The following is a 23,884-nucleotide window of genomic DNA, read 5'->3' on the forward strand; positions in this document are numbered from 1 at the left end:
TACTTCAAAAAATTGTTATATATATTTAACATAGTTTTTAATTATATGCTATATATTTAAAAACGACGATAAATCAGAAATTGAAAACTATAGATCAATCTCAATTATTTGTAATTTTGCGAATATTTTCGAACTTCCCGACATAATATTTTCTAAAGTTGAAAATAAATTATAGTGATGAATCAACATGGGTTTTTTATGGAAAAGCGTTTGATAGACTTGATCAAAATTAAATTTGATCAGATTGACAAAATTAATGTTGATCTAAATTATCTAATTTTGTGTTTGTTTGAATGACTTTTGAATCTTTTTAAATACTACTTTTTAGACCGTTGTCAATATGTTGCAACGAATGGTTTTCATTTTAGAAAATATTAAGCAACCTCAGAATGTGCGCTAAGGCAGGTATCATCCTTTGTTTTTCAATATTTTAAAAATGACATTGGAGCCTCGAATTTTCTTAAATTAATAACTTATACGGATGAAGTAAAATTATATACTCAAATAAAATCTACCTGAGTATGTACTAACGTGGTGTTATAGTGTTAAAAAAACATAACGTTTAATACATTTTATTACCTTAGAAAAAAATATTTTATAGCCTAAATTATAAGCTGTTGCTTTTTGCTCTATTGCTTTTTTACAAAGATCCTATAAAATATATTCATATATAAAGTAGTATATATTATAGTATAAAGCTATATTCAAAGCTTTCGTTTTACTAATTATGGCACTATAAATATAAATATGTATATACCGGGTGACACAGGAAAAAAGTAACACTTAATAATTATTTTACTCTTCAAGATAAACAAATGAAATTTGGTATATTGATGGTATTGTTATAAGAGCATTTTTTGACATATTTAGTAGTTTTCCGTCATTTCCTGTTTAACCGGAAGTGGCACTAACTTTCTTATTTTAAATGAGACACTGGTATATTATTACGTATTTCGATAGAAAATAATATTCCCATAACAATGATACTGCATTTGCTACTTTGTGTTTTATACTTATAGAAAAAATTAATTTTTTTAAAATAGGGTATCATGCATGTGCTGAAAGTATTAATTTCTAATCAAGTAATCACGGAAAAATAGTCTTCATTGCATTTTATGACCTAAATCTTTTACACGCCTATTTAAAATGTCTAAACCGCAAAACGAAGAAACTTGCAGACCTCTGAACACCCGCATTGAGGAACATTTAGAAAACATGAATAGGTCGCCCTTTAGGCATCATTTAAACACACCAAAGCATGAATTTGACCCTGATAAGGATTCAAAATTATTAATTAATGTTTCTAGTAGAAATTTTATGAAGTTGGATTTTTTAGAGGAGATCGAAATCAATAAAGAGATGAGAAATAATGACAAATGATTAAACAGACAAATAGAATTAAGAAGGAATTCCATACCTTTACACCGTAGGTTCAATAGACTGAAGTCTATTGAACATGAGTCTCAAGTCTCAAGTCTATTGATCTGAAATATAATAAATAAATTTAAAAAAAATTATGTTGACACAACCATGCTATAGACGCTTTGCAAAGTAATCAAACTTAAAAGACTATGTTATAAGAAGGAAAAAAAAATGTACCAGTAAAATATAATAACATTGTTATCAGTAAGATAGAAATAGTGGAGAGGATTAAATGTAAATACGTATGTAAGGCAACTCGTTTTAATTCATTTTTTTTAATACGATCTCGTCTCAATATGTTGTTTGAAAAAAATATTTTAAAATTGTGGCGTCCAGCCTCTTTAAAAGAGTTTTTTGTAAATGTTTGACATGTAAGTTATTTTTTTAGGAAAAGAAAAAAAAGGAAATTTTTTTAATTGCATCCCTTTTAGGTAGCACCGATGATGGCTTAGTACCCGAATGCGCTTTGCTATAAGATTTTTTAAAAATATATACGTTATGCATCTTAGTCCTTTACATATGTTTATAAAATAAATAAAGTTATTATTTTTTACTAATAAATTGATCATGCACAAAAATATTTTTATTTTTTTCCGCGGCATGTCGGACGAAAAAAAGTCAAGAGATCAAATTTGCCCTAAAATGAATGGGGATTACAAAAATAGTTTTTATTTTACGGAAAAGCAATAGGAAAGCGGTTTAGGACATACTTTTATTTAAACTTTTCTTCTTAAAATCACCCAAGGATTAACACCCTTAAGAATCAACATCTTATTCTGTAACACCTTGTATACCAAGAAATATTTACTTTTATATGTAATAATCACATCCCATCATTATTAAATTATAAATAGAAGGTCAAACTCGATTTTATTAAGCAAAAAAAATGCTCGTGTATATGATCTGAGGAGAATTTTTATTTTAAATTTAAAATTTTAATTGCTATTATATCGAAACCTGAATCGCAAGCTGTCGAAGTCATGTCCGTGGAAATCGACTGTATTGTGAATATTTCAATAGCTCTATTTGGTATATTACATAGGTTTGTGCAATATCGGTATACGGTTAACTTAGGTAAAACGCTTTATTACATTTTGTATCTATTTTTTACCATGTATTTTGTTCCATTATAAAACACGGTTTTATACAGTAATTTTACAAAAAGTTTTAAAAGCATTTTTCACAGTTTCACTGGTGTATCAACAAAATTGATTTAATTAAGGAAATTGTTTATTTTTTGCGTTAATTAAAACGGTCAAAAAATGAAAAACAATTTTATTACGTTCTCTCATAATATTCACACAAATTTTAATAAAAAAGCTATTGATATATTGATACATAAGTATGACAGAAATATGCAATTTAGCAGTGTGCGTCAGGGGAAGTGAGTAATGTTGTAATTGCGCCAGTATCGCAACTGTGTATCGTATTGATAAGCTATGTAAGTTAAATTGTTTAATCCACTTTTGCAATCTTAACAAATATGGTATGAATGTTCAAAGAGTTCAACATCAAATGAGCCTACATTAGCATATAATATAATGTAAAAGAGCCAGTTTTCCAAGAATCTAAAATGGACATTTTTTTCATAGACTTTCTTTGTTATTTTAAAGATATAATTTACAAATATCAAAGAAAACTTAATTTGCATAAAATTATCATTGTCGTAATTACAGATTATTGAATTCTGCATTATTTATTTTAAACCTAGGCATTTGTATATATTTATCGTTTTCTAGCTGCTAACTAACGGTTTTTCTGATTCTAAAGAAGCTTTTAACAGAGATTCCTTTAACAAGAAAATTTTGCATTTTGGGACCTCCTCGTATCTCCGTTATTTTTAAAGTTTTTGTAAAAATAAAAACTCATTCTTATAAATTTTTTTCCGTAGAATCCACTGGTGTAGTATAATATGTATATATATTTTTTAATATTGGCCTTTTTTTACCTTTTCAAAAATACGCAAATAATTAAAAATTTTCTAAATTAAATAAACACTATAAGAAAACAACCATATAACGAAACAACATTTTTACAAGAGATGTTCAAAATAACCACCATCTTCTCTGATATAAAATTGGCACATCTTTGTAACTCTTTGAATAGCATTCAAAATAATAATTTGTCTTCTTCGCAGATTTTGAAATGCTAAATAAATTGCGTCTTGAAGTTCTATTAGATTGTTGTGTTGTCTTTTATACACTTGATCTTGTATATACCCACATAAAAAAATCTAAAATCGAGAGATCGGGGGACCGTGGAGGCCATCTAACAAGTCAGTTGGTACCTATCCATGTTTGAGCAAAGTTATTTTCAAGAAATGCCCTTAATAGCCTAGAGTTATGACCTTGGGGCATCATCTTGTTGTAGGTAAACAGCAATATATTGGGCTAGAGGGATATTTTCAGGAAGTTCTGGAATAACTTCCTCAAGTATGTCTAGATACCTACCTACATGCTTTAAGACCCTCTTCAAAAATTTGCTATACTATTTGTTTTCCCAAAATGCAACAAGGCACTCCAACTCCAAAGCGTCCTTGTGTGCCCTTTCAAATATTAAATGTCTATTTTCTGCATGCCAGTTTCAAGTATTATGTCGGTTAAAAATGCCCGCACTTAAAAAACAATCATCAGGCGAGATTTTTATAAGATCCGTTGTGCGTGAATTTTTGGCCATCCAATTTCTTTTTCGGTTTTTCTGGATGAGCTCGAGGGTGTTGCTTCTATATAACCTGAAACATCTATTTCTTTTTCTTCCCTCTTTTCTTTATTGTATGTTTGAGGACACGGCTGAACAAAAGATCCGTGCTGAAGTAAATTGTCTTTTAAACGAGCAAATATACCAAAAATGGTTGCCTTCTCTTTGGATATCTAACAAGCATAAAATTACAACATTGAAACTGAATATAACGGCTTCTAACTTACGTATGGAAATATAGTTCTGAAGCTCATCCAGCATTTTCATTGCTTTGTATAAAATATACAAGGATATAATCATATTTTTCGTTATTTTCAAAAGCTGCCATTTTTTTGGCAAAATTCACAAACAACGAAAATAAATGGGTTTTGGAGCATAAACTCAATCAAAAAGAGAGAAATGTCAATCAAAACCCGATAAGTTGACATTTATTTATTTGTAATTTCGTTGTTTCTCGTTATAAATAGCTATGGCCTTCTATTAAATTATGAATTTTATCATTTAAATTTAGAAAAGTCCTAAAAAATATCTTAATGTATTTTTTAGGCCTGATGATGCTCCGATAGTAGCGATACACGTGTAGCTTTTAAAAAAATTATATGGATTTGATGAAACCGTGACTTTGTGTTCTTACCTTTGTTATAGTCCATACTGTTATATATTTTTGAAAAGGTAAAAAAAAGGCCAATATTAATCAAATAAAATAGTACCATACACCACTGGATTCTACGGAAAAAATCTATAAGAATGAGTTTTTACTTTTACAAAAACTTTAAAGATAACAAAGATACGAGGGAAGTCTCAAAATGCAAAACTTTCAAAAATGCCCTGTATCTTAAAAACTAAAAGTGCTATGAAAATGTTGTTGACCGTATCTTTAGTTAGTAGCAGTCTCGCGAAACCGCAACTCTTTATCTCTAAAAATAATGGAGATATCCCGCAAAAGTACCCAAAATGGGACACCGTGTACATAAAAATGCATGTAAGTTCGCCTATTGGTTTCAATAATATTTGTTCTAATATATCAAGTAATACAACAGAGTGTGCAGTAAAGAATTTAGCTCTTTTTAATCCTGATACCATGGTTTCGACCATGTCAAACTCTATTAAGTCCTTTAGGTCAAAGCCTAAATATGGTCATATTTTCAGTATAACATTTTTCAACAATTTTCACAATAAGGCTATATCATCTTCCTAGAATCATGTGCCGAACTTGCTTGATCTAATCTCATATTTTCGTGTAGAGATGATAGAGCTCTTTAATATTTTATTTTCTATCATAATGATTAAAAGTATACCAAAAGATTGTATAATTGGGGCACTAAGGGTTCTAAAAATTCCAAAAACTTACGATCTCTCCATTGGATAAGTAAACATATTACCAGTCCTTCTTTTTCTTCTTCATATACCTATCGGTTTCGGATGTTAGGAATCATGTTGGCAAGTGTAATGTTTGTTACATTTAACATTAGCTTTTCTCAATCCAAGGACGTGGGATATGCAACCACGATGTTCTTCTTCCGGGCTCTCTTTTACATGGGTAAAACAGAGTATGGACCTTTCCTTTTATTATGGTTTGCAGTAGAGTATCGACCTTTATTTCTCATAACATGCTTCAGATATTCTAGTTTTCTTTTTTTAATGATATATATGGCCTCTACTTCTTTTTTCATTCTTCTTAGCACTTCTATGCTGTTCCTGGTATTCTGAACATTCTCCTATATACCTGGATCTGAAATACTTCCAGATTTTTAGTGGTGGCTTCTGTGAGTATCCAGAATTTTACGTCATACAATAAAACAGGCATAGTATCTTAAGTGACGTACTTAGGTTTTAAGAGATACGTTGTGACTTGAAGATTGCAGTCTTTTTTTGAAATACTCTCCTTGCTTATATACGATATTTCATTTCTTGTGCATTATCCTATTGTTCCTTTATTATGGTTTCAAGGTTGCAATATTGTTGAACTCGTTCAATTCGAGTTCTATCGCCATATAGGTGATCTCATTTGTTTTCTTTACGTTGATATTAACACTATATTGTTGACTATACTGCGTGATATACTCCAATAACCTTTGCAGAACTTCCAAGCTATCTGCTATTACCATGGTATCGTCGGCTTATATAAATATAATACCTTCTTTTATTGGAATATAAGTTGAATATCAAAGGCGGGAGGACATATCTCTGTCTGATCCCACGTTCTATTTTCACCTGTTCCGTTCGATGTCCATCAAGGCGTAAGCATGCTGTCTGATTTCAATAGAGATTTGAAATTTATCTGATATCTTTATCATCTAAGCTGGCCTCTTCCAGGATATTGGTCATTTTATGATGTAGAACTCGATCAAATACTTTTTCATAATCGATTGGATATGCGGATATATCACAGTTGACGTCTCTGCATCTAGATTAGGATTTGAACTCCAAAGTGTGCCTCTCTGGAATCGGCCCTTATTTCCATTAATATTTTTCGCTGACGTTTCATATATCGTCTCCTGATTAGGGGATAAGAGTTTTAGAATAGGTGTATTGTATCTGACGCATGAATGATTCCTCGAATAAACCCAAATCTCAAAAGAAACAACTACCTTCCAAATCCGAAAATCCCTTCTAATGGTCTAATTTTTTTCTATTTGCAATATCGCCGAAACTCTTCAACGTTATTTAAACGTGTCAGTTGAACCCATAAGTCTTTTATGTAACCCCTCAGTTAAAACTGAAAACGTTTTTTTTTTCTACCAACAAATGTACAAATACCTCTTGGACAATGGTTACTTTTCCATTCTAAGGGTCAGTCCTATATATTAAGTTGAAAGTTTTTATCTTAGACTCATATCTCTGCTTTCACCCTTATTGACAAATTGATAGCAATTACGCTATCACCTTTTCTTTCCTCAGTTTGGGTTGAGAATAAATTTAAATACCAATGGTTTTATTCGTATTTAAATTTTTTAGTGGTGGAGCTTCCGCAACCGTTTTTTGTCACCTCACGAAAGCTTTTGACTAGGTTATCCATGCCATTTAATATTCCCTCAGCATTGTGATATGGTATGAGAGTAATATTATAGTGATTCTGCTCTTACTTGACAATGTGTGTTTGTGGTCTCTGCTTGCTCGGATTGCGGAGATATATTAGGGGGTATTCCTGAAGGGTGTATCCTTGGATTTTTACTGCTCTTTTTTCCTATAATTGATCTGGAAAACCTAGGCCTATAGGTTAAATTTTTCTTGTTTGGTGATGACGCCACAACTTTTCGGAAATGTCAAGAGAATGAGTCTCTTCTTACAAATTTAACTACTGACGTCTTGCATATGAAAAAATGGTTTGACTCAAATCTTCTTTTCCTTAATGTTCAAAAGACTAAAGTTTTTTAAAGACTGAAAGATGTTTTTCTTTCAGTCTTTCAGATGATGTCCAATTTTTTAGAATGATCATTGACTGCAATCTAAAATTTAATTCTTACATTACAAAGCTCATGTGGATGTTACGCGGTTAAGATCTGTGGAGAATATTGGTGTGAGGCAGGGAAGTCAAATTCATTCATTTACCTTATATGTTTTGTCGAGCTCGAAAATTGATTAATGATTGCCAAGGGACATGGAATAAATCTTCTATGATTTTTATTTGAGATCATTTTTTGGTATTATGCTCTCTAAATACATCTACTTCCTTATGTCTGCCTTCTTAAGTATCTTTCGATAACTATCCAATCGAAGGGAGAGAAATACTAAGAAATTCTTGATAATAGCAGTGGAATTAAGTAAAATTTTATGAAGCTTGAAATTTTTGCCGTTTTTAAATTATAGGTTTCAAACCATTCTAAGTCTATTTGAAAATCAGAATTTAAAAGTCGCAATAAAACGCTAAACACCCGTTATGTTGCTTCACAAGTCGAGATCTTGGAAAAATCTGCGGGCCGTGTTGCCATCATTCGAAGAACCAAATTCTTGTTTTAGAATATCTACCACAAGACAGTTCTTTTTTCGAAACTTTTTATGATTTTTTTTCTATATTTTCTGGTAAAAGTTTGAATTCTTTGGTAGTTCTCCACGTTGCAAGATCTAAGCTGTTAGCAATTGCAATAAATATACCATTTAAGTGCTCTGATGTAAGCGTGAAGTTGAGATAAAACATCCCTAAAACAACAAGCTTACAGATAAAACATTATTTCAGTCTTTTCTGTGTTTTACATTCATATTGCTGGTCGCAGTGGAGGGACACAAGGTGCCTACTCACACTAACCTAAACCTATATTCATATTATATTAAATTCCATTATATTACTGTTTGCATTTTTTAAATGAACACATTTAGGTGGTTATGCATCTTGTTCTTATTTAAGAGGTTTCATCAAGTTTATAATGAAAATATGTCCTGGACACTGTACGTGTTTCCCGTCTGTAAAATGTAAATTACAACAATCAAAAATAGTCAACTAATTTATTTACATGCTTACATTACGAAAATACAATCACTCACGAGTACTAGAGATATCTATTTTTACCGTATTTATTTACAACTATTTAAATCTCGCGCCAATATTCCGAACTTTACTTCACTGAACTGACAACTGACAACTCTCGGCCATGCGGCTCCTTATATACTCCGCAGAACGCTGTTCCGGAAGATTCCTGCTAACCTTCGAGACATCATGCTGTGCACCACCTGTGTCATTTCGAAATGACCGAGAATCAGCTGGTTTTTCGGTGTTTACAATATCGTTGAAATACTAACCGGCAAATGTAATTGTTATTAAACTTATTGCTTGCCTGATAAATTGCCTGATATACTTCTATAGTTTAATCCCTATATGATTTTTATTTAGTTTTTTTCTGTCTGTATTTATTAACTATATAATTATTAAATTCAATAAAGTATATTTTGATAAAATTTATTGAAACTCAAATAATGACTTTAAATAATCAGGACTGGATATTCTTCTATTCTTCTTTCTAAATTCTTTAAATAAATATACTAATTGTAGCTGCTTTAAAAATTATTTTGCTCTGAGCTTACAATTTACATTTCAAAACAAAGTTTTGTAAAAGAGATATCATGCAACGTATGTTTAGTTAAATAAAGTGTAAGCAAAATTCATTAAGGGTATTAAAATAACATCTAATAAAATCCCTTTGTTAAAAAGGTTAAAATATTCCTGGGGTAGACAGGTAGACCGGAAATATCTAATCTATAATCTACCTGTTTTCAGGTACAAACTTTCTTTGTAGTTTAAATTTGGTTCCTTTTAAATTTGTTTGAGGAAAATATGAGTAAAAGTATTGAAATTTTATATAAACTGCGTATAAATAAATTATGTGGTTTTCATAACGGGAATATGCTCTTCCCTATATCAAAAGCATAAAAATCTTTAATAGATTGTTTTGGATTTGTTTAAGTTATTGATTTTAATATTTTGTCATATAATAATTTATTTTCCTAGGTTTCTTGCTTGAAAAAACGTTATAATTAACTGGTTTAAGACTAGGACATAATAACTACATATTAATAAACATCAATATAAGGTGTGATATTCATCTTTTCAACTATTTTATATTCATATTTATGTCGTGTTGATTTTATATCCGGTCATTTTAAGTGCATACAATTAGAACCATCCTTTTAATGGTCTAGACGAGAATTTTATGTGGAGCCATGTCGCATTTAGATACTGTACAGGCACGACCAAACTGCCACAATAAGTACCTGTCTGCCCTTTTCTCCGACTTGTAAAAGTTGTTTTACGTTCTTAACTTACAGATTTATGGGATTACCGAGCCACTTTCGTTAGAAAGCTGAAGGATGTTTTGTTGGATTTTAAGTTTAATATCTTGGTAAAAATAATATTTTTAACCTCTCAAATACCAAAATAAGAAAACTTCACATATTATTAAACACCATTCTTAGTTTAATTCCAAATGTATTAAAAATCGAAATATGGATACAACATAAGTAATGAATTATTTATAACCTATTAATTACGTCTCACTTATTAAAAACATAAATTTGTGACTTTTGAAATTTCTAAATTACCTGAAATTTAAAAATTATTTAGTTGCATGTGTCCAATGAAACTCGACGGTTTTTGTTTTATTTGTTTTGTATATTCTTATCTATAATCTATAGTTTAAGTCATCAACTAATCGAGCAGTAATTATTAACTAACTACGACATTTCCGGTATATACAGCTTAACTAAATTTTTATGGAGTGGATTTTAACACTAAAAAACATTTGTAAAAGGCTTCTTTTTTCCTTTATATTTTAATATCTAAGAATCAATACTTTTTTGTAATTAATAATAGAAAGTATACATATAGTCTATCTAATTTCAAAAAAGTACAATGTAAAACATCAGATTAAAGTATATTCTAATTTTAAAATTTTCTAATCTGATTTTTTATGGAAATTTATTAAAATAGGTCAAAACCATATATATAATTAAGATAAAACGAATATGCTTTCTTTTCTGACTATTTTAGTTGTAGAACATTTCATAATTTGATCGCAGAGAATTTAAGACAACCTTATTCGAAGATAAAGAAAATTCCTTGAATATATTCTAATTCATATGAGTACTTCTTTAAATAACTAATTTCGTCAAAAAGTGGCTGTCTACATATCAAATGTAATAAAAACAACGCAACTTCAAGGTAAAAGAAGTAACATTATTGTGTCAATTAGTTAATGAACCACAAGATAGTATCTCATTTGTATACGAAAAATATAATTTCTAAGAGAAAAATCACATAATCTAGGGAAAGTAAAACTTTACCAACCCACACAAAAAAAAATTTAATCAGTGTATTTTGTTACAAAGTATATGAGAGGCAGGCTACTGTACGATTTCGTAGATTTAATAGAACTTTGTAATAAAATTAAGGATTTTTAATAAACAGTATCGGACAAAAATAGAGCGACGATATAGTTTTTTTCTTTTATTAAAAAAGCAAAAACGCAAGAAGAATTAAAACTCAATAAAACAAATACACTCATTAATAATCATATATTTATTACATAACATACCAAAATTCTTCCGTATAAACAAGATCATAAAAAGAAAAATAAAAATTAAATATTTCTATACGACAAAAATTAAGCGACGCTTACAATAAAAATAAAAGAAAACATTATCAGATTGCGCCCTTAATATTTAGTCCAGAAGCCTTTATTTGCGATTACCTGGCGGCACCTTCGAAGCATGGAAGAAATTAAATTATCAATTATATCTTGATCAATAGTTTTCTTACTCTTTGTTTTTATAGGTTTTACTTCTAAGTTGCCTATCCACAATTTCCCACAGGTTTTCGATCGGGTTAAGATCGGGCGATTGGGCTGGCCATTTAAGAATGGCTATTTTATTTTCATTAAACCATTCTTTTATACATTTTGCTGTATGTTTTGGATCATTGTCGTGTTGGAAAACAAAACGTAGTGGCATATTCCATTTCGCATAAGGTAGCATTGTGAGAGTGACATTTTCAAGGTAAATTGGTCCCATTTCATAGCCAGAGAAACAACCCCACACTAACACGTTGCCACCTCCATGTTTTACAGTACCTTGGACATACTTTGGGTCAAGTCTTTTACCTACAATACGACGAACATATTGAACACCATCACTTTTATACAAATTAAACTTTGACTCATCACTAAAAAGTACTTTTTTCCATTGCTCTGGTGTCCAGTGAGCATGTTGTTTTGCAAACAGAAGACGTGCTTTAATATTCTTCTTACTAAGAAGCGGTTTTTTGGCAGGTTTGCATACTTTTAAGCCTGCTTCAACTAGTCTGCGCTGTATCGTTCGAGAGGAAACATTAGAGCCCCCAACTTCAGCCAGAATTTGCTTTGCTGACAGAAAAGGATTTGCCTGGGAGATCCTTTTAATTTTTCTATCCAGTTTCTTTGAAGTTTTTCTCGGTCTTCCCGTCTGTTTTCGGTTAACTACTTTTCCTCTAATTCGATAGTTCTGAATGGTCCTCGACACAACAGATTTTGAAACCCTTAGTTCTTGTTTTATTACGTATTGTGGTGTTCCCATCTTATACGATGCAATAATTCTTTAAGATCAATAGAAAAACTTTTACCACGAGACATTTTTAAACAAAATATAGATTTGATACCGACCAAAACCGATGTTTATCTACCAATGGTATGAACAATATCGATCAAGTCGCTTTATTTTTGTCCATGAAAAAATGCATAAAAACATACAACAATTTACTAATCTCTTGCTATTCATCACAAGAGGCAATGAATGGTTAAATACGATTAACAAAGGTATGTACTGATACTACAAAATTGTTCCTAATTATACGAGGTACAGTCACAAAGTTTTTTAGGAATATTATAGCGTCGCTTAATTTTTGTTCGATACTGTAGGTTGCACCGTCAAATCGGCAAATTATCAATAAAAAAAGATCTTTGAAATATGGTAGGAAATGTATCACCTTATAGACATTTTAATTACTCTTTTATAATTTATTGTCATCCTTACTACATCTTTACGCCTTACTCTGCGGTCCAAAGCATAAAAATGGTTAACTGATATTTTTATGAAAGTTGAGTTTTTTACATCAATGGATTCATTATGGAATTCTACATGTCAGCATTATTTTACAAAAACAAGTATTGATTGGTAATAATATTCATACATGCATCAAATAATCAATACAAAATGAAATAGTAAAACTTTTCAGTTAGTCACTTTTATGCTTTGTACGACATTACTAGAATTATTAACAAAAATGTATCTTATAATACACATATCTATAGTACATATATTTAATTACATTAGTTACAGAGGTTTACTTGGATATAGTAACATTTTGTGTTGAACATTGTATTTCTTTTTCATAGATTTTGGTATTTTTTATAGGGTTTTTGTGTGGGTTGACTTTTCTAGAAACATCTTAATTAACCAAAAATCTAACAACGTTCTCTTACAACGAGCTTATCGCATATACATTAACGACAAATTCATAATTAAAAAATAACACCAAAATACTATAGCGGTGTTTCCGTTTGTTAGGTGTGGATTAAAACAATTAAAAATAGTCAACTAATTTATTTACACACTCACAATACGAAATATGTTCACTTACAACAACTAGAAATATTTAATTTTACTGTATTTTTATTTATTTACAACCATTTATGTCTGGTTTAAGCCCCGCGTCAATATTCCTACTTTATTTCACTGAACTGTCAACTGATTCCTAGCGGTGATGCGGCACTCGGATGACTATTCCGGAAGATTCGAGACGTCGTGCGGCGTACCACTTGTATCCCGTTCCTAAACTCATTTCGTCCCAAAATTATTCCCAAGATGGTGGCCGTCGATATCGGCAAAAGGTAGAAAAACCAATCAACGGTTTGCTCGAGAGAACGATGTTGGGGAGTATAACAGCACTCTAGAACTTGCATGCTTGGAAACCTGAAAACCTTTTCTAACATGCTGCGAATTATCCTCCAGTCCATCCAGAGCTAGCCGGTTTATGTGAATGAATCGAGCTTTACCCCTCGGCAGCTTTTGTATTCTGTAAAAAAAATAATTGATGGCTTTCAACACTCTCATTTTAAAATGTTCGGTGACAGATCTTTTTGTCTCTTCCTTTCCAGGATCATGGAGTCAAAACAAGTCACCATTGTTGTACCTCTGGTACAACAATTTGGCAATAACATCATATGCGTCTTTCATCCTATCGCTGGAATCTTGAGTGGAAATGCACACTGATTATAAATGAGATCCATTCTCCCACGTGGCTCACTAACGTAGTTCTCCCCGGCAACACCGGTTCCTGGCGAGCAACCAAACTTTAGACCGCATGGGAGACGAACTTCTCTTCCCATCACTATTCGTGTGCTGAAGTTGTCGATGTACTTAACGATGTACTTATTCCCTCCTTCTGATGTGGGAAACGAACCAGCAACCTAAATAACAATCCTTTCAAAGGGACTTCCTACGTTGTACTGATACATCAAAGCCTTTTGCTTTCTCTGCACCGCGCCGTATATATAACGCATTTCGTGCATCAGTCCCCTACGCCTGTTTTGGTATTGACCCAGTAAAATAATTCCCTCACTTTTCTCAGGGTCTTTGTTACTCCAAGGTGCCCTCTTGACACACCGGCATGGATTTCACTTAGCAACTCCGAAATCTGACGTTTATGCACAACAATTTGCGTTCTTTCCTATTTTTCCAACTATTTTTCGCCTCAGGAGTCTATATTCTCAAATTCAAAACACTTGTGCCTAATATAACTTCACACTTCGAAACACATTTTATTCACAACTATTTATGTTGGATTTAAATCTTGCGCCAATATTCCGAACTTTACATTACTGAACTGTCAACCGATCCAACGGCAATGCGGCTGATCATAATTCCAGAAGATTCGCTGACCTTCCACACGTCTTCAAAGATGTCGTGCGGTATCTTATTTATGTTACATGTTATGAAACATTTATTTACACTTAATTTATTCCCTATTACTTATTTTCATTTAAGAGTCGCGCCAATATTCAGACTTAAAGTGACCTCGTATAGACATGGTGAGAGCTCCTCATTTATTAGGTAGACTACTCTTCCGAAACATTGGCCAACTTACGTGTGTTCCGAGATGTCGCGAGGTGTGCTCGCTGGTCGCTCCATCTTTGTCGCACCTTCTGGTCTAAACGACGGACGACGTGGTTCTCGAATACAAAGTGCATGCACCTAAGTGTAAAAATATATATGTACATACGAAAATACTGAATCAAATAATGTTTAATTGACATAAACGCATAAAGTGAATGTCAGTGTCCAGACTGATATGTTTTAATGTAATACAATAGTGTACTACTTTTTGATGCTTTGCTGAATGCTCGAACGTTTGCTGCTTTTTTACTTTTTCCTATAAATACTTTTCAAGTTCCATTTCAACAGCAAAAAAATGTTGAATACACAACCAACCAAAGACCAAATATAATATTAATTATTACAATACTAATAAAGTTAATTAGGATTTAATTGTTTAGTATTTTTATCCAGTAGTTTCATCCACTAAGATTTATTTTTTATTTTGTTTCTAGGTCGCGTCGAAGATCAGGGAGCAGTCTAGCCGTAATCGATACGGAGCTGCAGGAACCAATAAAAAAGCCGCCGGACGATCTGGACTCCTTGGACATGGTGATGGTTGTACCCCATGGAAACGAGGATGGCCAGCCCCATCGAGAGATGGCGGTGGATGTACCAGACAGTTTTGTAGCCCGAAATAAAACTCCGCCGAGGTATCCGCCACCCAAGCCCATTGGAACGGTACGTTTTATGTTGGGAAATACTGCTTATAACAAAACGAATACTTATTGCTCATACTAGAAACAACTTAAGTACCTACAAGATAAAGGCGACTTTAACAAGCTTGAATTTGAAAAATTTTATGTAGTACTCTTAAGGGAACGTTTTGTGTCTTAGTGCCGCAACTCAGTTTTTTGTAGCTCAGTCATAGTGAAATCAATATTGAGAAGAATAACGTTCTCTACCATAAAATGTTCTTTATCATAAAACTTCCGAAAAAAAGGCATTACTTAATCTTCATAATACAAGATGACATTACTATATGTTGGCAATACTTAATTTTGTCTACTTTATAGCGAGTATGTATATTACATACTAGTAGTAGAATATCAAGCAGCTAGTATAACCGTAACTAGTATAACAGCGGATTAACGTAGCTATACAGAAAGAAAAATGTTTCTGAATCCTTATTAAATTATCGCAAATATCCATTGCGATAAAAAATTAAGAAATTTTTTTTTGGGACCAACATTTTTGCGTTAAGAGACTTAGCCTAATAAATCTTCGTATCTCGCCGTCTCCTCACAAAGGTTGGCAACAATATGGTTAACATTATCCTGGATACAGCAGCTCTAAACATCTCAGTCGAATTGCACTGGAACCATCTTTCGTTTCTTTGTCTAATGTCATTCAACCAGGAGTTCTGATGTCTTCCAACAGATCTTCTCCCCTGAATCTTTCCTCCAATTATTCTCAGTAATTCGCATAAAGTACGCTTAATTTTAAGTAAAAAAAAAACGCAAAACTTGTAGGTCCCTTTTTATTTGTTTCAAAGTTACAGGCCCATGTATGTTATTAGAAGATAATACTAAAAAATAATTTGTAAAGTAAATAAAAAAATGATTTTACTAAAAAAAAGTTATTTGATAATATTTGCAGGCTTGTGCCCGTAAGCCAACAGATGACGTAGTTATCCGTATTTAGCCCCTGTTTTGTCTTATTTGCTTAGCAGTTTGCTGAATACGGTTCCATAACTCTTCCCTTGTATTTGAAACTTGCGCATAGACCAACTCTTTTATGTACTCCCATAAATAAAAATCAAGGGAATTGTGATCGGGTGATGTAGGTGGCCAGGCAACAGGACCACCTCGACCAATCCATCTTGGATATTTGGCCGTAACCTAGTTTCGGACAATAATTCCAAAATGCGGTGGAGCCCCATCCATACGTCTACAACATGTGTAGACGAATATTCAGTGGGACACCCTCCAAAAGTTCTTGCAGTTCTTCCATAAAAAATTGAAGGTAACTGTTCGCATTCAACCTTGCAGAAAGAAGAACAGAACCAATCAACAAGTCATTGACTAAAGCAGCCCAAATGTTCGAAGAAAATTCATGTTAAAAATTACAAGGACGTAGCTTTTGGATTTTCTGACTCCCATTTATGCAGGTTTCTCAGATTTGTAATACCACGCCTTGTAAATGTCGCTTCATCTGACCACAGGAGTGTTCTGCAGAAATGAAAATTAAGACGGGACTGTCTTAATATCGACGAGGATAGTAATCTCCCTCAAGCAAACCTTGTACCTTACGATAATGATACGCATGTAAGCCTTTACGTTTTAAAATTCGTCAGTCATTCGGGGTACTCCGACTTGTGTAGAGATTTGACGTACACTGATAGTTGGATCTCTTGCAACAGTATCTAATACTCGTTGATCCAAGCCTGCTGGCAAGTGCATTCCCCGATCGAAATAATAATCACGCAGGCCGTATTCCCGAAATTGTCTGTGTGTGTGTGTGCTCATATTCGATAACTGCTTGACGAGCACTGCCATTACAGTAGCCACACACTAAATGCATTTCTGCGTACTTTTGAAGAAAATCGGTAGGGCATTTTGATAAAGATACCGTCACTCACTAAGAAACCAGGAATAACTGCCTTGTTTATCATAAAACAATTTCATTGGTATTTGCGAAAAAAAATGTAGTAGTTTTTATTTACTTTAGAAATTTATTTTTAGTATTACCCCCTAATAACATTCATGGGCGAGTAACTTTGAAACAAATAAAAATTAACCGACAAGTTTTGCATTTTTTACTTAAAATGAAGCGTACTTTATTCCCCTATAATTTGAACATAACGATACGGGACTCCCTGTATAGTACCGGACCATACGTATTCTGAGCTCCAAGCTCAAATCAAGACTGGTGAAGAACTGTTTCATTCTGCTGAAAAATTTCCTGGTTTGGTCTATTTTAGAACGTATATCCCGCTTCGTGTCGCACAGTAAGTTGATTATTGTCCACCTGTTCGATATTTCTACTATTGATCAAAAGTATTTCGGTGATAGATACCTTGGAGAAAACGGTTAATTTGGTGTTGGAAGTGTTTATGAGTAGTCCGAATCGTTTACTGTGTTGTGTAACCTGGTCCACCTTTTTTTGCAAGTCTGATTTGTTATCTGCTAGGATCATGGTGTCGCCTACGTATCTTATATTAGTGATGCAGATTATATTCACTTTAACACTCTCCTTGTTTATTATTAATAAAACATAATAAGCCACTCAAAAGTAATAGTAAAAGTTAAAGTATAAAATTTTAAAAAACCAATCTGATGACCATTACCCTGCTTTTAGATTTTATTCAAAACCGTACACAGCGTTAAGAGAAAATAAATATGTATTTAAATAGCATATTTACACATCAAAATGGTAGAAGACATGGAAAAAAGAGCCGTTTTATTTTTAGATGAAAAAATTTGTTTCCAAGGTAAATTGGATTTATTATTTATTTTTTATACCGCAGCGCATTCATCATATTAAGTTATTCTTATTGATATTAAATGAATAGTTTAAATTCTTCAAAACGCATTTGGTAAATTGAAAAATGTATTCAGTATAATTTTTGCCACCACTGTAGTGAGAATTTGCTTTAATTGTGCGTGCAATATAGTCAGTATACATATAAGGCAATATCTCGAACGTGAAATACAGTTATAATCTGTTGGTATGATACAGGGTGGTATGAACATCCGCGACGTCGCAGAAGCTGTAAATTCTACCAAGAGTACTAGGGAAAGGTTGTGACAAGAGAAAGACATATTGGTCTAATAAGAGCAACAGAACATATTCATGATAAGTTTGTTTGCCTTGAGACATTACGAAACCCCAATATTACTGCAAACCAGCTAAGAAGTGAGTTCCAAAATATTCATGGCATTATTGACACTGCTTAAACAATAAAGAAAATGTTACATTAAAACATTCTTTACGCAAGACTTCCCGTTAGAGCTCCATTAGTACTATCTAGTAAAAATCTCGAATGGAGATTAGGATGGGCCAAAGAACCGAAAAGCATAAATAGGCATGCATTCTTTTTACCGATGAATCGAGACTTATGGCCTGATTAAAGAAGGCTGAGAATGTGAGAAACACCTGGCAAGGCGTCTCGCTTGCAAACCATTCAAGAAGTTTACAGGTACCAAGGTGGAACTTTGATGGATTCGGACTGATCTGATCTCATTGAAGGGTTTTTAATAGCAAACTAATATAGGGATCAAATTGTAGATTCCATTGCTCATCGATCCAAACCTGTAGCATAGATTTTAATGAAAATGTTGTACTTAACACGCAACAAACACGACAATACACGTCTGCGTATTGCAAGAACCCCCAAAAACTTTTTGGAGCAGCGCATTATTTAGGTATTACCATGGTCTGCGCAATCCCCTGATTTATTTCCTATCGAGCACGATTGGGATATGTTGGCGTATTTTAAATCAAGGTATAATGTTCCAGACCAGGATTTGCTGAACTGTATATAGGAGTCATGGCTAGAAATTGAGCAAAACGACATTGACAAGTTAATTATGAGATTATATAGATGTCGAGTTAATATTAACATCATTTGTGATCATATATTCTATTAACAAGAACTTTTGTTATTAACTTTTCTTACAATTTTATTTCTGTAGTTTTCGGTATTTTACTTGTTGTCAGACATTATTAATCATTCGGTATTACGAAATTTTTTTGTGCTTTTGATAAATTAATACTCAGCAGTGTTTCCAAAATTAATTCAGATATGTTTTTTATGAAATACACTGGCACAAAAGGGTAAACCCCATGGTACTCGAGTACCACCAGTAGCGCCAGTGCTACAAAGGTGTTTGTGGATATTTTTCTTCAGGTTATGCAATTTGTATAGTTTGGAAAAGACCTGGTTTGGGAGCTGATTCCACAGACTTGCACTTCTGCATGAAACGGAGTTCCAATATAGCAATGTTCTAGGCGTCTACAGATGCACTCGGTATTTATCTGCATCTTTCGTATTGAGTCACATCTGCCCGTCAAGTACTTCTTTGAGTCATTCCAATCCAATGTTATAAACTTGACACTCTCCGATCACTCAGGTAAAACCATACATCTTGATGCTAGATTTAATAATACCAAGAGAACTAAATCAAAACACGTAACTTTTCGACCAGCCAATCAGCAATGATTCGTATCTTTCTATAGAAATGTCGAAGGATGATCCTGGTCTTTTCTTGATAGAAATGATTTAGTGGAGACTTACTTGAGGCTTGCAGACTTAATTACGGTCATCTCATCTAATGATTTTAATGATTCTTTTTGTTAATATTGCCCATAAAATTATCAATGATATTTTACCAACCATGACTTCTCCTAATCTGCTTAAGGGAAGTTTCCTTTAACACGTTAGAGATATAATTAACAACTTAAAAAACAAAAATAGTAAAGATTGCTACAACGTCTCAGTAAACCTTATAAAATCTGTTAAATATATTATAATATACCCATCAACAAAATTAATTAACCTATGTATTAAGCAATGTATATTTCCCAAGGCGTTTAAGAAAGCATTAGTCACACCAATTTTTAAGAAAGGTGATACTAACGAAGGCGCAAACTACAGACCGATATATTTTTTGTCTGTTTTTTTTTAATAAAGTCTTGGAGAAGTGTATATCTCAGATGATTTTACACTACTATAATCTTTTCACGAGTGGCCAGTTTGATTTTAAGGAGGGAAGGAGTATCGGAAGGAGTATCACAGGAGTTCTCAGCCTGCTCTCCAAGGTCATGAATTCCTTCGAGGACGGCAGTCATCTAATGATCTTGTTCTTTAACAGGGCTCAATCTTGGGGCCATTACTTTTCTTGATCTGTAAATGATTTACCTTCTAGTATGAGACTGGCTACGACAAAGAGGGTGACTTTGCAAATGACACCACTCTTTCATTAACAGGGAAAATTTTGGAAGATCTTATAGAGAGGCCAGGAGCGGCTCAGTTTGAAGCTTAAGACTGATTTAATTCTAATAAACTTTGATTAAACCTAGACAAGACTCAAAAAAATATTTTTTTTTCTTCTTGACGCCCAAGAGTTCATAAACTCAGTTATGAACTCTCCTGAAGTGAGGTTCACACACATTGATAAGGCGTCGAATAAGCTGAGAACTTTCGTATACATGCTTCGCAGCCTTTGTCCTATTGTATCAGAATGTGTAGCGCTTACTTCCTACTATGTTTTTTTCCATTCTATCATAACATATGGTATTATCATTTGAGGTCGTGCATCACTGGCAGCCAGAATTTTTGGGTTACAGCGAAGGGCTATTAGAGTACTGACCAGCCTCTCCTACGGAGACGATTGACAATAGGCATTTAAAAGTAAAGAAATGTTAACTTTTCGATCAGTATATATTCTGGAATGCATTCTTTTTGCAAAGAGGAATATTCCTAAATTTCCATGACACTGACTTACATGAGCACCAAACTAGAAATAGAGGTGACTTGGTTCTGCCTTTCTATAGATTGGAAAAGAGCCGAAAGGACCCAGAGTTTTTTATTAAGATTCCAAATAATGTTCGTTCTTTGCCACTATAAGTAATTAAATAATAATCTAAGAGATTGCTAATCAAAAATGCTTTCTATAGCATTGGCTCCCTTAAATGTGAAAAAAAAGCCAAAAATCTTACGTAGTAAATGTAAACTTTTATCTGTAATGTTGTGTATTTTTAAATTATATTAGTTTTATGATTAAATTTTTTAGGGATTTGATATGTTAGTGCAAATATTTCAATTGTACTGAATTATGTATGTTTTTAATATTTTATTGTGTCCTTTTTATGACATGTGTAATTGCATTTATGATATTGACATGAATAAATGATGATGATGATCTTGCGGTATACAGTTCTAAGTGGAATGATATGGACCAGTTCGGACGAGCATTTAGTAAATATTTTTGTTCTGCAAGTTGTAATGTTCGAAAAATATACTCTTTGAGAGTTGATGTTGATCTGTCTGTCGAGTAGATCTTGCATGTCTAGCTTTAGGTGGGATAATATGGGACAATTCGGAAGACCATTTACCGTGATGATCTCATATGGCCCTCTTCTGGATAGATCAAGCAGCTTACTGACCTTACCATACTGACGGTCGCAGTATGGTACGACCATACCACCATACGACGTATTGGTGAACTCCAAGTATTTCAAAATTTGCTGGTTAAAATTTCTCCATTTCCTTGGCGATTCCGGGACTAAAGCAATCAAACAGCAATCAATTGATGGGCACCGTCTTTTTTCCTATTTTGGATATCAGTTAAATCAGCGCAAGTTTGCAGTCTCCAGGGAAGAGACCTCTTCTGTATGAAAGAGAAAACGGTGTGCACAACGGTGGTATCGATACTTTTTTAATACTATTGGCGGTATTCCATCAGGACCAATGGCCTTGTTAGTATTTAACCCTTTGAGAATTTTTCTCAATATCTCATTGACGGAAGACTATCTCTGGCATCAAAAAAACGTTTTCTGGCAAAGTCGGTAGTGTCTTGCCTTGTGGGTCTATGGTAGAGGTTGACGCGAACATCTGACCCAGCAAATCTGCCTTTTCCAGTGCGGTTAATGCAATGGAAGCATCTTCCCTAATCAATGGTGGAATTTTTGACCTACAGAAACCTTGACCAACTATGATCAAAACAATCTTGATTCATTTGGGCAATTGAGAACTTTGTTCATTACTCTGTTTATTATATATTTCTTTTCAAGTATCAATCGTCTGCTTGTACGCATTTCTCAAGGTAACAAACGTGACACGGTTTGCAGGGCTTGTGTTTTGGCGCCATTTGCGATCAATAGCATTTTTGTAGTTAATGGCTTGGAGCAACAACGATTTGCTATCTGGGGATCTGTTCAAGGTCTTCGGAATTTAAATTTTCGTACCGGTCAAAGTCACATCTCCAATCTCGCACACGCTGAAGGATCATTGGTTCTGAAACAAATATCATTCCAAGGAAACGAAAAGAGGGCCTGTTTTAAATGTCTCCAGTTGGCTGCTCTATAATGGCAAACTCTGATATAATGGCACTCTCTGAGTGCCTTTTTATTTAGTTCACATGTTGCAGTTATTAATTTGATGTTCCTAGCGGTACATGTACAGTGATATTGTACGAGTCAGGATCAGTCGCGAGAAACAGAGGCTGGCAAACTCTCTGTCTATCAGGAATTCGGGTTGGGTCTCGTATAAGGTGTGTTAGGCCGTGACTAATCGCAACGGCCTCTGCTCGGTACCCCTCATTATTAGTCCTATTAGAATATGTCAACCAACTAATCTTGTGGACTTTGAAGTATCTCGCAATAACAATTTGTGCACTTGGATAGTTTGCTTGTAGATCATTGATTTCATCAGCAAGGTCGGTGAAAAGCCTTCAACAGTGTGCATCGCTAGGTAGGTTGTAAAGAAAGCAGAAATACTTTGTGGATCTTTCAGTTGTTATTTTGAATCAAACATTAAACCCAGCCAGGAGTTCCAGAGCTTCTTCCCACTAGCAAGATATGTCGCTTCTAATGAAGACGGTGAGTCGAAGTTGTATCTAAATCGGGTGTGGACGTCATATCCAGGATACAACATATGAACCTTAGTTGTTACCGAGTTCACTTTCGTATCTGCTAGAGCTAAAATTAAAGGTCTGTTTGTTTGCAGATGGTGGGGCACTGCGTTTATGTTCGTGTTTAAACCTTTTATATTACATATGTCTACTATTAAATGTTTCACGCCTGATGGATCCCCTAGATCAGTCTCCACCCGGAGATCCAAATTAAATTAATTTCAATAGTTTCCAAATTTTTATTTAATTGTTTTTAAATACTATTTTGATGTGTACATATAACAGGAATTCCAATGTTCAATAATCATGCTGGTCATTAAATTATATAAAGATCTATAAGATATATTATTTAGTTGTTCATATATCCGCGTAAATCATATTCTCATATTGATAAAAGGTAACTTTCTATTAGTTTTGATTTTTGTTCTCATATGTTTAAACAGTTTATTTTCTAATTTTTTTACATACATCTTAAAAAATTGTAAACCTTAATAAAAATTACGTCTTCCAATAATAATAAATCTCAGTGTTTGTTTTTTGTTATGTATTTGTATGGTCTAAGAAGTTTTTAA

General features: G+C 33.1%; 2 protein-coding genes across 3 annotated transcripts in view; one reads left to right on the forward strand and one right to left on the reverse strand.

Moving 5' to 3' along the window:
* The window catches only part of LOC126744387 (protein PALS1), a 463,284-nt gene that overhangs the window by 330,485 nt on the left and 108,915 nt on the right, over window positions 1-23,884 (forward strand). Inside the window, exon 9 of the mRNA XM_050451770.1 lies at window positions 15,192-15,417. Coding sequence (XP_050307727.1) covers window positions 15,192-15,417 — 226 coding nt within the window. The remainder of the gene's footprint in view (window positions 1-15,191; window positions 15,418-23,884) is intronic.
* Window positions 1-23,884, reverse strand: part of LOC126744391 (uncharacterized) — a 184,066-nt gene that overhangs the window by 12,554 nt on the left and 147,628 nt on the right. The gene's annotated exons all lie outside the window — the stretch shown is intronic.

The sequence above is a fragment of the Anthonomus grandis genome, chromosome 14 (genome assembly GCF_022605725.1).
Source record: "Anthonomus grandis grandis chromosome 14, icAntGran1.3, whole genome shotgun sequence".
Taxonomy (NCBI): Eukaryota; Metazoa; Arthropoda; class Insecta; order Coleoptera; family Curculionidae; genus Anthonomus; species Anthonomus grandis.